The following is a 15,192-nucleotide window of genomic DNA, read 5'->3' as shown; positions in this document are numbered from 1 at the left end:
TGCGAACAGGGAACGCAAAAACTTTGGAAGTGTTGGTTCAACCCATTTTGACACTTTACTCAACCACCTGACCACATACCAGTCCATTTTTTGTTACCTCTACTTTAGTCTTACAGTGCTATTCATTGAAAATGAAGAATATTTTTGTTTGGAATTATATTTAGGGTTTTGAAAATGAAAAGTGATAAAATATCTAAAATACCCTCAAAAGCCTAGCACGTGACTGACACTTAATGGACAAAATTGACCTCTGTTACACAGAATGACCATTCTTGTAAGATTTTTAAACCTCGTTGACTATCTTTGCAAGAAAAAAAGCTTAGTGACTAATTCGCCAAACCCAAATTGAAACAAATCAAACCGGAGGAAACTCATATCTAAACAACAACAAATTTCAAAAATAATGATGAACATCGGCAGCTCCAAAACTTGATCCAAAAATACGCTTTCTTCAATATTGACATTTTTTATGTTGAATCCTGAATGAAATATGCTCCAAATAGATCAACGAACACTCTACAATGAACATTAGAACCTGAAATTAACAAATGAGCTCAAATCGAAATCATTACTTTTTAGGTTCAAAGGTTTAATCTCAAATATGAAAGTTTCAGTGCGCTTGTTAATCGAATTGAATGTACTTGAAGTTTGAACAAGTATTCAGGAACCCAAATATGCACTCAATTTGATTTGTAAGTTGCTATATCGATCCAGAACTCGTCTTGTTGACTTTTTAGTTGACCGAAAATCACAATTTTGATTTTGAATTAGCAAGAGGATCGATGATGATGTATTCAAATCAGGTGCATCTGGAGGCTTAATCATGATATCATGTGGTTTATTTGATGAATCCATTGCTCAGATCAAAGAAACAAGCGAAGAATCAAAGGATTTCCGTGAAAAAATAAAGGAACCTAAAAAGGTTTTAGGTCTTATGATTTGGTATTGTTAATTTTTATACGTCGATTTAGGAGTTTAAATTCTTTACTGAAATTTAAAGAGATTTGAAAAATATGTTTTTGAAATTACCAGTTTGAAGATGAAGTATTCTTAAACATGAAGATTAAGATGTTCTTGAAAATGATGAAGATAATGGTAGGATGAGATAAGACTTAAAGGAAAAATTTAACGGACGTGAAGTCAAGGGACCAGTCACGAACCTTTTCGACACATTAAATGGATACCAGGTGTACAAGTTATTTAATCCATACAAATATAACAATACAACTAAATGAACTAGTTAAATACATACAATATGAGATACAAAAGTTAGAAGCATAGAATAGGAATTTGATAAAAATTTAATGTATTTTCAAATAATTGTTTCTTTTTTTATTTTTTGTTTTTTAAAAAGGAAATTATAGTCTACTTATCTCTCAAAAAGTCAAAATTAATCTACCAGGAAATTTTTCAAAATGTGACAAGTTCTTATAGATACAAAATAAAAAGTCGGGCAGCATATGATAAATGTCACAAAAGGAGAATCATGTAGCGAAGAATTACTATGAACAAGGAGCTATCAACCAGATCAAAAAGAAGTTGATTCTATGTTCTAACTACATTAAGGATGCGTTTAATAAAACTGAATCATTAAACGCTGAATGAATCATTAAACGCTGAATGGATCATAATTTGAATGATTCAAAGGTTCTGAATGACAATACACTGTTTGATAACCATTATGAATAAGAATGTCAATGATGTATAATTAACTTATTCATATGAATAAAATCTAGAATATTGTTGTTTAATAACTTTTCTTGATATATTATAAGAGGATATATTACATAAATTTATGTGCTAAAGTAAGTGTTAATCAGCCTATAAAACCGAATCTTTTAGCCACAAGTCTTTTTCACCCTCAGATTCCAAGAATTTATCATTCAGCTTTGTTTCTACAAGATCAAGTACTTCCACACACCTTTCAGCCTTTTTAAATTTTTCTTGTGCAGTCGCAAGCTCTATACGTGTCTCTTCAAGATCCATTTTTGCAGCTCTCTTAACCAAACGAGTGTTTGCCTTCATTTCTACAAGTAAAGTTGACTGTCTCTGTGAGGCGTTCTTTTTGTGAAACGCTTCAAGGTGAGTTCGAAGCCAGACAACATTCATGTTAATTGCCTCTGCATCTAACATTTGCATCTCTATATCTTCCATATCAGAAATGATTGTTGCAAAATCATTGGTTTGGATTCGTTTGACGACTTCACAAACAATATCAAGGACCGATTCTCTCACACAAGAGGCTTTGACTACACAATTAGATGCGATGTCACCGTGTTTCTTGAAAATAGCTTCAAGAATTGGTGCATTACTTTTCTTGATTTTGTAGCCATGGACAATTGCCATGCTGTATAAAACCTTTTTGGGCACTTTTTGCTGTACGATATGAAAATAACTTAGAATTGGCAAGACGGGCGGGCCGAGTAATAGGTCAAATAGGTTGGGTTAAAAATATAACCATAATAGTATATGCAATTTTGTATCAATTAATTGTTTATTACTCGGTATATAAACTGTAACATAAAAAGGTTTTAGTACAAACCCAACTACAATAGTTGATTTTATGTTTGATTTCATAAGAAGGTTACCATAATTAAGTGGAGATTTGTTCATATTTAAGGCTAATATGAGTAATGACCAAGTACTTAATTTCGGTTGTGATTTGCCTATGACATGTTGGAAACTGGTTGAACGAGTCGAACAAGTCAAAAGTCTCTTGAATTGCATTATTAAAGACCTAAATCATTTACTTCAAAAACTAGATTTTTTCAGAATCATTTTTAAAAATTAACTCGTATAACTTTACTACTCCAGAAATAAATAAGATATAAGTGTTTGCAGGACAGATAAACCCGTCCTGAAAAGATCCCTTTTGACCCATTATAGCCTACTCCGTCTAAGAATGCGCAAATATGGGCAAAAACAATAAAACAGAAAAGCAAAACCATAGACATACTAGAATAGTTACAAGATCCAAATGTCGTTTACCTGTTGGTCATTTCTCTTGCGTTTACCATTCACTCCTGTTACACAATTTGAGAATGCAACACCATTCTTTTCATCATCCGAGTGAATAACTGTATCTCTTGTTAAATCTTGACAATTGCTTAGTGTGGGCTCCACATTAACGTTCTCCTCTGGAGACTCTAGTTTAACTGTATCAATTTTATCGTTCATCAACTTACTTGTATCACTTGTACAAGGAATAGTTTCTTTCGCCTCCTGTTTTTAAAATTTGATTGTTACAAATACGACAATAATGACCAACATAATTTAGTTTTGGCTGAACCACAAACAAGACAGCAAAATATAAAATGAGCAAAATGCGCCCAACTTTTAAGCTTTTGCCACATTTAGAGTTGTAGAATGATAAGAATACCCCGAATCTACTCATATATATTTAGCACTCCGTCAAGAGGGTGTCTCTTTTGAGTAAAATTATAATTTATTTTTTATATTTGAGTGGCAAGAAGGTTAAGTTGTACTCCCCCCCCCCCCCCCCAACAACAAAAAAAAAGGTTCCTCTTTGACTTTTTTATACAACTTTGACTTTAAATATTTCTGTTTGTGTTGTATAATATTTGTAGGAAGTTATTTTTATAAGAACACATTTTAAGACTGAATCCATTCATATAAATTTCATCAAATATCAAATAGCAAGAAGAAAAAAAGATATTTAAAGTCAAAATTTAAGAAAAAAGACTTCGAAAAGTCAAACAAGACAATTATTTTTGGACGCACGGAGTACTAATTGAAAGAATCCCAGTGAAATTCCAACAAATGTCTGTTACAAAAAAAATTTGTATGTACATGAGACCATTTTAAAGACGTGAGACCATTTTAAAATCGTGCAGTTATATAAAGACGTGAGACCATTTTAAAATAATCATACAAAAGCAATGCTCACGTCTTGTGCCATATCCGGGAGATGTGGTCTAAGTTTAGCAGCACATTTCTTGAGAACTTTCTTCCCTAATCGCCAACAACTAGGTGAAGCAATCTGCAATAGTATAGTATAGGATGTAATTAGTGATGAACGAAGAACCTTCACTATTGAAGATCAGAAACATGATTAATCACCTTATTAACCTTTTCCAGAGTGGTAATAATTAGAGCTTCAAGTTCAAGCGCTTTCTCACTTTCCTCGATGATCATTGTCATTATTTTCTCCATTTTCAGTACAGTATACGAGTCATTGAAGCTTAAAAGGTTAGAAGAAAAAGAACAAACTCAAATAAGAATAACAGTTTCTTCTCTAAATGATATGAAGCGGATTTCTGATAGTATTTCAATTATTATAGCACATGAACTTTCCTAACAAAAGTAGCGTATATGAAAAAAATATGTATTGAAGACTTTACAACAACAACAAAACTCAATACCACCTGAGTGGTGTATGGGGGAGGTTGAATAAAAGTAGAGAAAGTCATCCCTCTCTTTATTTGGCGGATAAAGAGATTGCTTCCGAGTGGACCTCCGGCCAAAAAATAGGAAATTTTTTTTTTTAATAAATAATAGTAAAATAAAATTAAGGCGCCATGAAAATAGTAGAATCAGATTTTCATGGGTTTAAAAGTCTGCCAGAAAATCAATTTAGGCTCTAAGCGGCAGTCAAGACGCCACTTAATCGACGCTTGGAGTTGCCTTAATAAATAGAGCCAAGGGACCTTGTTAACAGAACTCGAAAGGCATGCCAGGTGGTAGTTGTTGCGCAAGCAAAGAGCCAACCACCCGTGACAAAACCAAACACCACTCATGCATCTTTACGGTAGACATCCCCGAGGACACACAGCTAGAAGAATACCAATCAAAACAGTAAAGATGGCCGTCCTCAGCCATAATGAACCCAAGATGCACCGAACGACACGAGACACACAAAACACACACACACACACCCCCACAACACACACACACGCACCCACCCATACACACCCACAACACACACACACGCACCCACCCATACACACCCACATACAAACACCCACCCACACACACACACACCCACACACATAAATACATAAACCTATATACATGCCAACAAACATCCGTACATAAACCTAGCTACATACCTACAAAAAAAAAACAAAAAAAGAAAAAAACAAAACAAAGAAAAGAGTTCTTACTCGTCAAAAGTTAAAAATTGCTTGAAAAGACGACCTACTAGTTCCTCCAATTGTAAGTCCAACATCATTACCGGCAATCTCGATTTGCTAAATATTAAAAGAACTCTAGTCATTCGACCGTAGTATCCACCACATGTTGAAGATTGTTTCTCAATGGACGTCACTAGCGCTTCAAAAAACTCCTGTCCAACAACGACAATAGAACTTCAGTGTTGTAAAACTTGGCCAACTCGGTCAAAAACTCGGCAACTCGGTCAAAAGCATGGCATCTTGGTCAAAGTCTATTAGAATTTATATTAGAACATCTATATTATATTATATTATATTATACATATATCTAATAGACAAAAGTTATGAATAGCAACTAGGGGAATTTTCGACTTTTCACCTTTTTTTTTTTTTTTTTAATTTTAACTAAATTTCATTTCACCAACAAAGCACCCCACACTTTTTTCAAAAATTCAAATCAACCCCTCAAACAGGGGGTAAAGTGTCAAGTAATCATTTTCATAAAAAAATCTTAAATAAACTCCACCCAAATATTCAACGGGTCATATCTTCTCGCTCGCAACGAGTTACATTTTTCCGACACCATCGTTAAACTCGATATAATTTTAGGAACACAATGTCACTAACTATACGCAAAACGGACGCTTTTTAAAAAACGCTAAATATTTGGGGTACTTTTCATACACGTTGATTTTGCGTAAAATTTTTAAAAGTCGACAACTCCATAGCAAAGCGCGGAGATGCACATGTATTGTTAATTTAAAATGAAATTTAAATCTTTCACGGGTTATACCTTTTAGTTCGACTCGAGTTGCGCTTCAACGACATCATCGTTAGCCACGAAATAATTTTACAAACTAAACGCAGTAAAATACATTGAAAACCGAACCCCCGACGCGAAGCGAGGGTTCGAAAACTAGTTTATATTAAAGAACTAAAAAGTCAACATAAGTCAACATCCGATTCTCCCCGAGTTCTCCCCAAGTTGTCAAGAACTCCCCAAATATTTCCGACTGAGTTCTTTCCGAGTTCTCCAACCTTGAATAGAAGGATAACTATTTTGGACAGCATACAAACTTTCTCGAGTAGTTAAACAAAAAGCTTTATTCAGATGTCTCATACCTTCATATGTTGATGGTCGTACGGGGGGGCATCAGGGGCCATAAATCTTATAATCTCGCAGATGCAACATACGACTGAAATATTGACATTCATGTCAGGATGTCTCAGCAGTGGTTCAGCAATCAATGCCTGAATGATTGGATGCAGTGCTTTAATCATCGCTTTGGATGATTGTTGCACCCTACTTAGAACTTTCTCTACTTCCTGTTACAATTATACAAAACAAACTTAGTCTAAAATTGTTAATAGACAATGTTATAGAATAGCAATTTACTGTCGCTTTGTGAGTAATGATTAATGAACATAATAAACAGACCTACTTCATTCATCTACAGTAGAAACTCGATAAATTAATACTCGATTATTTAATACTCTCTAAGATAATATTTTTTGCCGGTTCCGACTCGGGGATATGGTGCTAAATTAATAATTCGCTAAAATTATAAGATAATACAATTTTGATAATTTCTTTAGACCCCATATAAAATATAAATTAATAATTCCTTATACAGTATATAGCATAATAATTCTTTAACCTATTTTGATCTTGTATTTATATACTCCGTAGAAAATATTTTTAATGTCCATAAAGTGATACATTGAACACAAGAAGCATAATAAGGTGGGAGATTGAAGGTTTCTTTCAAATTGAGCCGTTCATTTGATATACATGCATTGCATACAATAATTAAGTGGAACGTTGAAAGGTGTTTGTAAACTAAGTATTCTACTATAAATTAATTAAATATTAATTAATATATAAATTAATAATTATTAATTTATCGATTAATCAATAACTCTTTTAATTAATAAATTTTGGTGGTCCCAAGTGTATTATTTTATAGAGTTTCTACTGTATAGGCATGTGCATACCCAATTTGTCACTACCCATATTTGCTTTAAAAATGTGCCAACATCTCATTGGTAGGCACATGATTAAGCTTATGATATTAGCCAAAAACTAATTTTCCTTTCTCTAAGAATGTTTTGGAACGATCCAATTTGGTAAATACCAAAACCAATTTGCCCAATTGTTGATTGGAGTAGAGTGAGAACCATGTATACAGATTACAGATTACCGTAGACATGAACTAATCGAGTAAACTACACAAATTTTCCATTGGGTTTGGTGAATACTAACAAAATCATCACTAGTTTTGCATCGATAGTACCACTTGTAATGCAACATTTGCAGCAAGGTACCACTTACTAATAAACTATCAACGAAGGACAAACTTGGTAATTCTCATCAGACAACTTGGACGATTCATGTACCTTACTGTTACTAAAATTATCTTAAAATGTTCAAGTGCTCATGTAAACAAAGTGGTTATTTTGGGGCAACAAAATAAGCAAAACTTATTAAATAAAGAACGCATATTTTGACATAAATCTAATAGAATATCTGGTGTTATATCTTTTTTCTCCCAAGACTGATAAATAAGCACATAAAAGCAGCATAACTTAGAAAAGAGTCTTTGTATTAGGTAATGCTGAAAAAATATTCTCAATCAAATCCATTACAATAGTGAAAAAAAAAAAAGGAAAATTCATATCTAGTAAGCAGCTCCCTGTTTACTTTTTTTTTTTTTTTAGAATAACTTTGTTTACCCTCTTTTATGCACCAACTTAAATTAAACAAGGTAAAACCCTCACATTTTTGCGAACTTTATAGCAAATAAACAGAGAGGCTTCTCCTTAAAAAGAATCAGTAAATAAACTATCCCAAACACTATCAGAATTTTGTACCCAGAAACCCTAGCATGATTATTTTTATTAATTTATAGGCTTTAATTATTAAATTTCTATTGATCAAGTAAAAAAAAAAAAAAACTAACCGAAAGAACGTTGAGAATGTCAGGAGTTGAAGAAGAAACATTAATCAGCTTATTCCCGGCGTCCATCACCAGCTTGATCCCTGAACCCTTAGTCTGCTTAGTCCGCATTTTTTTTGTTGCACGACAACTCTACAATGAGATGGAAAATTTTATTCATTCTTTTAAATCAATATATCAATCAATAAAGCTGAAATATTAATGAAGTATTAGACAAAGTGGTTTGCTGGGTGAAATTCAATAAAACCAAATTCCGAAATCAGTGTGGCACTCTATCATTCTTATGATTTATGCAACTTGTCTGTAATCACCATGCGTATATACAGCTTGCATATCTTTGTTACGAGTATTATTGTATATATAATTTATTATAATATATGTGGTAGTAGGTGATCATTGCACTAATTTGCCAACTTCTTTTTGCTATTATATGTAACACCACCTTCCAATTCACAACCCACATTTCCATAACCATTTAACATATTTGTCTTTAGTGTGGGTTGCATTGTGCACAATCGGAGGTAGAATTCGGATATTCATTCGATCCGATCCATTTAAATAGATATGGATGATTTAAATGGATGTGGATATAGATATTGGTGATGTGAAAAATTAGTGGATCAAGTTTGTTGAAAATTTGGCATTCAATCATTCATGTATATATTCATTTACCACCCGAAATACATATATACACATTTATGTATACGTATTTAATTAAATATATGGATATATATTTATTTAAATTACCTTCTATGTATACACTATAAACTATTAACATGTTATAAAAATATAGATTGTGAATATACAACTACGTGAATAGTATTAAATTCTTATATCTTACATATATTACACATCTTTATCAAAAACATTTTGATAATTTCATTTCATATTAAGAATATTATTAGAAAAACAACACATCCTACGTTACCCGATAACCCGCTTAATATAACGGATATGAATATGGATGGAAGAATTATATTTAAGTGGATAAGGATATGGATATGAGTATTAAAATTAAATAGATATATGAATAATAGATATAGGCGCATCCGATCTATATTCGATCCATTGCCATCTCTATCTACAACCTCAAAGCTTGATGTGCAAACGATATAAGCACGGAAGTGAGTATTTGTAATTGTAATATATATATATATATATATATATATATATATATATATATATATATATATATATATATATATATATATATATATATATACCCGCTTAATATAACGGATATGAATATATGAATATGGATGGAAGAATTATATTTAAGTGGATAAGGATATGGATATGAGTATTAAAATTAAATAGATATATGAATAATAGATATAGGCGCATCCGATCCATATTCGATCCATTGCCATCTCTATCTACAACCTCAAAGCTTGATGTGCAAACAATATAAGCACGGAAGTGAGTACTTGTAATATATACATATATATATATATATATATATATTGGACCAATCCATGGATAAGCACTAAATGGGGCACAAACTGGATAAGTAAAATTTCAAATTTTTTTTTTAAAAAAAACGATCCTTTAATATGCAAATAGAAGAAAACGAAAAAAATTTAAAAAGTTTTTGAACAAAATCGTTCGAAAATCGATGATGAATGGTAAACATCGATGATGAATGGTAAAAATTGATGATGAATGGTAAAATTAACCATTCATCTGGTTAATTTATCATTCATTTTTGTTCGCGATGAATGATAAAATTAATCAATGCTAAAAAAAAGCAGATGAATGGTTAATTTAACCATTCATCTGTTTATGATGAATGATAAAAAAACAGATGAATGGTTAATTTAACCATTCATCTGGGTTTTTTTAGCATTGATTAATTTTATCATTAATCGTAAACAAGATGAATGATAAATTAACCCGATGAATGGTTAATTTTACCATTCATCATCGATTTTTGAAAGATTTTGAACTTTTTTTTTTATGAAAAAAATTAATTAGAGGTGCATTTTAATGCAGATTTATGAATGTAAAAAAAAATTCAAAAAAAAAAAAAATTTATTTTGCTTATTTGTACTCCTTTTAAGCTTATCCATGGATCGTGCCCCTATATATATATATATATATATATATATATATATATATATATATATATATATATATTGGAAGGATCAAGATAGAAGAACTTGTTAGGAGGAAGTGGGGGAAGCGTTCTGAGCCACAAATTAAAGAAGGTGAATGTGTCGAACAATACATTAAAAGAGGGATTGAAAATCAAGATGCGAATACCTGTTGGTCATTTCTCTTGGGTTTTCCATTCACTTCTTTTACACAATTTGAGGTGAGTGAAACATCATTCTTTTCATCATCCGAGTGAATAACTTTATCTCTTGTTAAATCTTGACAATCGCTTAGTGTCTGCTCCATATTATTGTTCTCCTCTAGAGACTTCAGTTTAACTGTATCAATTTTATCGTTCATCAACTTACTTGTATCACTTGTACAAGGAATAGTTTCTTTCGCCTCCTGTTAAAAAATTTGATTGTTACAAATACGACAATAATGACCAACATAATTTAGTTTTGGCTGAACCACAAACTAGACAGCAAAATATAAAATGAGCAAAAATGCGCCCTAACTTGTAAGCTTTTGCCACATTTAGAGTTGTAGAATGACAAAAATACCCCGAATCTACTCATATATATTTAGCACTCCGTCAAGAGGTGTCTCTTTTGAATATATATACGTATATATATATATATATATATACGTATATATATATATACGTGTATATATATACGTATATACGTATATATATACACGTATATATATACGTATATACGTATATATATATACGTATATATATGTACGTATATATATATATATATACGTATATATATAGGGGCAGGATCAATGGGGAAGTAACCAATCGGGGGGAAGCAAAAAAAAAAATTTCGTTTTTTTTTGGAATTTTTTTCCCCAGGCATCAAGATCACACGAAAATATGAACATTTAGAAAAGACACTTCATGATGAATGTTATTATTTAGGAGGGAAAACGATCGACAAAAATAACATTCAAGATAATATTGATCGTGAAGAATGTTAACGTTTTTTTTTCATGTTTTGTGAAGTAAAATTTAGCCCGATTTAGAGTTTAGGGTTTAGGGTTTAGGGTTTGGTATTTTGGGTTTAGTCCCTAAACCCTTAACCCTAAACTCTAAACTGTTCGTGTTAAAAATTCAATCTAAATCCTAAATCTAAACCCTAAACCCTAAATTTCTAAACCCTAATATCTAAACCCTATAAACCCTAATATCTAAACCCTAATATCTAAAACCTCAACATACGCTCGAAAAACACGATAATTGTTATATATTACTTCTTCGAGCGTTTTCCCGCCAAAATAAAAACATTTATCACAAAGTCTCTTTTTTAAATGTTCATATTTTCATCCAATCTATAATGTTCGTGAACAAAGTTTTTTCAAAAAACGAAAAAAACAAAAAAAAAGTTTTGCTTCCCCCCAATTGGTTACTTCTCCCTTGATCCTACCACTTATAATCTCGCAGATGCAACATACGACTGAAATATTCACATTCATGTCAGGATGTCTCATCAGTCCATTAGCAATCAATGCCTGATTGATTGGATTCAGTGCTTTAATCATCGCTTCGGATGATTGTTGCACCCTACTTAGAACTTTCTCTATTTCCTATCACAATTATACGAAACTGTTAAAAGACAATGTTATAGAGTAGCAATTTACTGTCGCTTTGTGAGTAATGATTAATGAACATAATAAACAGACCTACTTCATTCATCTATAGGCATGTGCATACCCAATTTGTCACTACCCATATATGCTTTAAAAATGTGCCAACATCTCATTGGTAGGCACATGATTAAGCTTATAATATTGGCCAAAAACTAATTTTCCTTTCTCTAAGAATGTTTTGGAACGATCCAATTTGGTAAATACCAAAACCAATTTGCCCAATTGTTGATTGGAGTAGAATGAGAACCGTGTATACAGATTACCATAGTAAAACTGGTTAATTTCATGTTAAAAGATCAAAGTAGTGTCTTCGATCGATCAAATTCCTAATCTTTGTACTAAGCACCGACTTAATTAAAAAAGAAGAAACCCTAACCAAACGCCGTCCGAATTTCGTATCAGAAACCCTAACTGTATTATTATTAATAATAATATTAGCTTAAAAAATCAAGTAAAAATAAGTCAAGTAAAAATGTGTATATATATATATGTGTGTGTATATACACATACACATATTTATATATGTGTACACACATATATATATATATATGTGTGTGTACACACACACACACACACACACATATATATATATATATATATATATATATATATGTGTGTGTGTGTGTGTGTGTGTGTACACACACATATATATATGTGTGTATATACACATATATATATGTGTGTGTGTGTATATATGTGTGTGTGTATATATATATATATATATACATAAATATTTTCTTCATTTTACATCTCTAGGCAAGGGAAAAGCCTAGTCGGACTATGTATTTACAATGTTTTAGAAAGTTTTTGCCAGATCTCTGAACATAAAACAAAACAAAATTTATAATTTATTTTTTATATTTGGATGGCAAGAAGGTTAAGTTATACTCCCTCCGTCCCAAAAAAAGAAAACTGTTCCGCTTTGACTGTTTGAGTCTTTCTTATACATCTTTGACTTTAAATATTTTTGTTTGTGTTATATAATATTTGTTGGAACAGTAAAATTCCAACAAATGTCTGTTACAAATAAGTTTTGCATAGCATCATACGCCTTAATTGATTTATGGTGCAATTATATAAAGACGTGCAACCATTTTGAAATAATCATAGAGAGCAATGCTCACATCTTGTTCCATATTTTGAAGATGTGGACTAAGTTTAGCAGCACAGTTCTTGAGAACTTTCTCCCCTAATTGCAAACAAATAGGTGAAGCAATCTGCAATATTATAGGATTTAATTACTAATTAGTGATGAATGAAAGACCTTCGTTAGTGAAGATCCGAAACATGATTAATTAATCACCTTATTAACCTTTTCCAGAGTGGTAATAATTAGAGCTTCAAGAGCAAGCGCTTCCCCACTTTCCTCTATGATCATGGTCATTATTTTCTCCATTTTGAGTACGGTAGACGTGTTATTGAAGCTTAAAAGGTTAGAAGAAGAACAAACTCAGTTAAGAATAACATTTTCTTCTCTAAATGATATGAAGTTGATTTCTGATAGTATTTCAATTATTATAGCATATGAACTTTCCTAACATCAGTAGCGTTTAAGAAAAAAATGTATTGAAGACTTTATAAAGCAAAAAAAAAAAAAAAAAAAGTTCTTACTTGGCAAATATTAAAAATTGCTTAAAAAGACGACATACTAGTTCCTCCAATTGTAAGTCCAACATCATTACCGGCAATCTCGATTTGCTAAATATTCCAAGAGCTCTTGTCATTTTTCCGTAGTATCCACCACATGTTAAAGATTGTTTCTCAAAGGACGTCACTAGAGCTTCAAAAAACTCCTGTCCAACAACGACAATAGAACTTCAATGTTGTAAAACTAGGCCACGTCGGTAACTCGGTCAAAAACTCGGCAACTCGGTCAAAAGCACGGCATCATGGTCAAAGTCTATTAGAATTTATATTAGAACATCTATATTTATATTAAAAACTAAAAAGTCAACATAAGTCAGCATCCGAGTTCTCCCTGAGTTCTCCCAGAGTTGTCAAGAACTCCCCAAATATTTCCGACTGAGTTCTTTCCGAGTTCCGAGTTCTCCAACCTTGAATAAAAGGGTAACTATTTTGGGCAGTATACAAACTTTCTTGAGTAGTTAAACAAAAAGCTTATTCAGATGTCTCATACATACCTTCATATGTTGATGGTCGTACGGTGCATCAGGGGCCATAATTCTTATAATCTCGCAGATGCAACATACGACTGAAATATTCACATTCATGTCAGGATGTCTCATCAGTCCATTAGCAATCAATGCCTGATTGATTGGATTCAGTGCTTTAATCATCGCTTCGGATGATTGTTGCACACTAATTAGAACTTTCTCTATTTCCTATCACAATTATACAAAACTGTTAAAAGACAATGTTATAGAATAGCAATTTACTGTCGCTTTGTGAGTAATGATTATTAATGAACATAATAATGAACAGACCAACTTCATTCATCTATAGGCATGTGCATACCCAATTTGTCACTACCCATATTTGCTTTAAAAATGTGCCAACATCTCATTGGTAGGCACATGATTAAGCTTATGATGATATTGGCCAAAAACTAATTTTCCTTTCTCTTCTAAGAATGTTTTGGAACGATCCAATTTGGTAAATACCAAAACCAATTTGCCCAATTGTTGATTGGGCACAGATTACCATAGTAAAACAGGTAGGTTAATTTCATGTTAAAAGATCAAATTCCTAATCTTCGTACTAAGCACCGACTTAATTTAAAAAAAAAAAAAAAAGAAGAAGAAGAAACCCTAACCAAACGCCGTCCGAATTTCGTATCAGAAACCCTAACTGTATTATTTATTATTAATAATAATATTAGCTTAAATAAATCAAGTAAAAATAAGTTAAAGAAAAAGAAACCCTAACCAAAAGAACGTTGAGAATGTCAGGAGTTGAAGAAGAAGAAGAAGAAACATTAATCAGCTTACTCCCGGCGTCCATCACCTGATATTCTAGCTTCATCCCTGAACCCCTTGCTGTCTGATAAGTTCGCATTTTTTTCGTTGCACTACAACGTGAATACGTGATGGAAAATTTTATTCATTCATTTTTTTAAATCAATATCAATATCAATAAAGTTGAGATACTACAGTAATAAACTATTACTCGTATTAGACACTACGTTATTTATGTATATAACTCATCATATCTATGAAATGCAAGGTTGAAAAAGACGCGAGACGGGCCGAAACGGTAGCGACCTCAAAATGTCGCAACGGAAAAAACGGGGCCGAGACGGGGTCGAAACGGATGTTGACTAATGTTGACTTTTATATATATAAATATATATTTACACATATTTTAGAGCTAAAAAACTTTCGTTGACAAGTTTG

At 31.9% G+C, this 15,192-nt stretch overlaps 1 protein-coding gene across 6 annotated transcripts; it reads right to left on the bottom strand.

Annotated features, from left to right (window-relative positions):
- Positions 1–1,698: 1,698 nt before the first annotated feature.
- LOC139851787 (uncharacterized) lies at positions 1,699–14,872 on the bottom strand. 6 transcript variants are annotated; one of them, XM_071840952.1, is made up of 13 exons: positions 14,726–14,872; positions 13,981–14,181; positions 13,451–13,632; positions 13,143–13,263; positions 12,964–13,056; positions 10,352–10,588; positions 8,093–8,221; positions 6,255–6,458; positions 5,124–5,305; positions 4,081–4,201; positions 3,893–4,000; positions 2,989–3,222; positions 1,699–2,376 (listed from the first exon to the last, which is right to left on the bottom strand). In XM_071840952.1, exons 1-13 carry the CDS (start codon positions 14,852–14,854, stop codon positions 1,822–1,824), a joined length of 2,496 nt encoding a protein of 831 aa, XP_071697053.1. In that variant the 5' UTR covers positions 14,855–14,872; the 3' UTR covers positions 1,699–1,821. The 6 variants fall into 6 exon arrangements, with proteins under 6 accessions (XP_071697053.1, XP_071697056.1, XP_071697055.1 ...); XM_071840955.1 differs by having other exon boundaries at positions 3,908–4,000; XM_071840954.1 differs by having other exon boundaries at positions 4,090–4,201.
- Positions 14,873–15,192: the final 320 nt, after the last annotated feature.

Source organism: Rutidosis leptorrhynchoides, chromosome 6 (assembly GCF_046630445.1).
Source record: "Rutidosis leptorrhynchoides isolate AG116_Rl617_1_P2 chromosome 6, CSIRO_AGI_Rlap_v1, whole genome shotgun sequence".
Lineage (NCBI taxonomy): Eukaryota > Viridiplantae > Streptophyta > Magnoliopsida > Asterales > Asteraceae > Rutidosis > Rutidosis leptorrhynchoides.
The sequence above is the reverse complement of the archived record's forward strand: the minus strand, read 5'-3'. Positions and strand labels throughout refer to the sequence as shown.

What these genes read in the sequence shown, in the direction of transcription:
- LOC139851787 (XM_071840952.1), bottom strand. Translation starts at nt 14,854, where the DNA reads ATGCGAACTTATCAGACAGCAAGGGGTTCAGGGATGAAGCTAGAATAT. An exon ending in ACATTCTCAACGTTCTTTTG is followed by an intron (nt 14,182 to 14,725) that starts GTTAGGGTTTCT and finishes TAATTGTGATAG; the next exon opens with GAAATAGAGAAAGTTCTAAT. An exon ending in ACATTCTCAACGTTCTTTCG is followed by an intron (nt 6,459 to 8,092) that starts GTTAGTTTTTTT and finishes TAATTGTAACAG; the next exon opens with GAAGTAGAGAAAGTTCTAAG.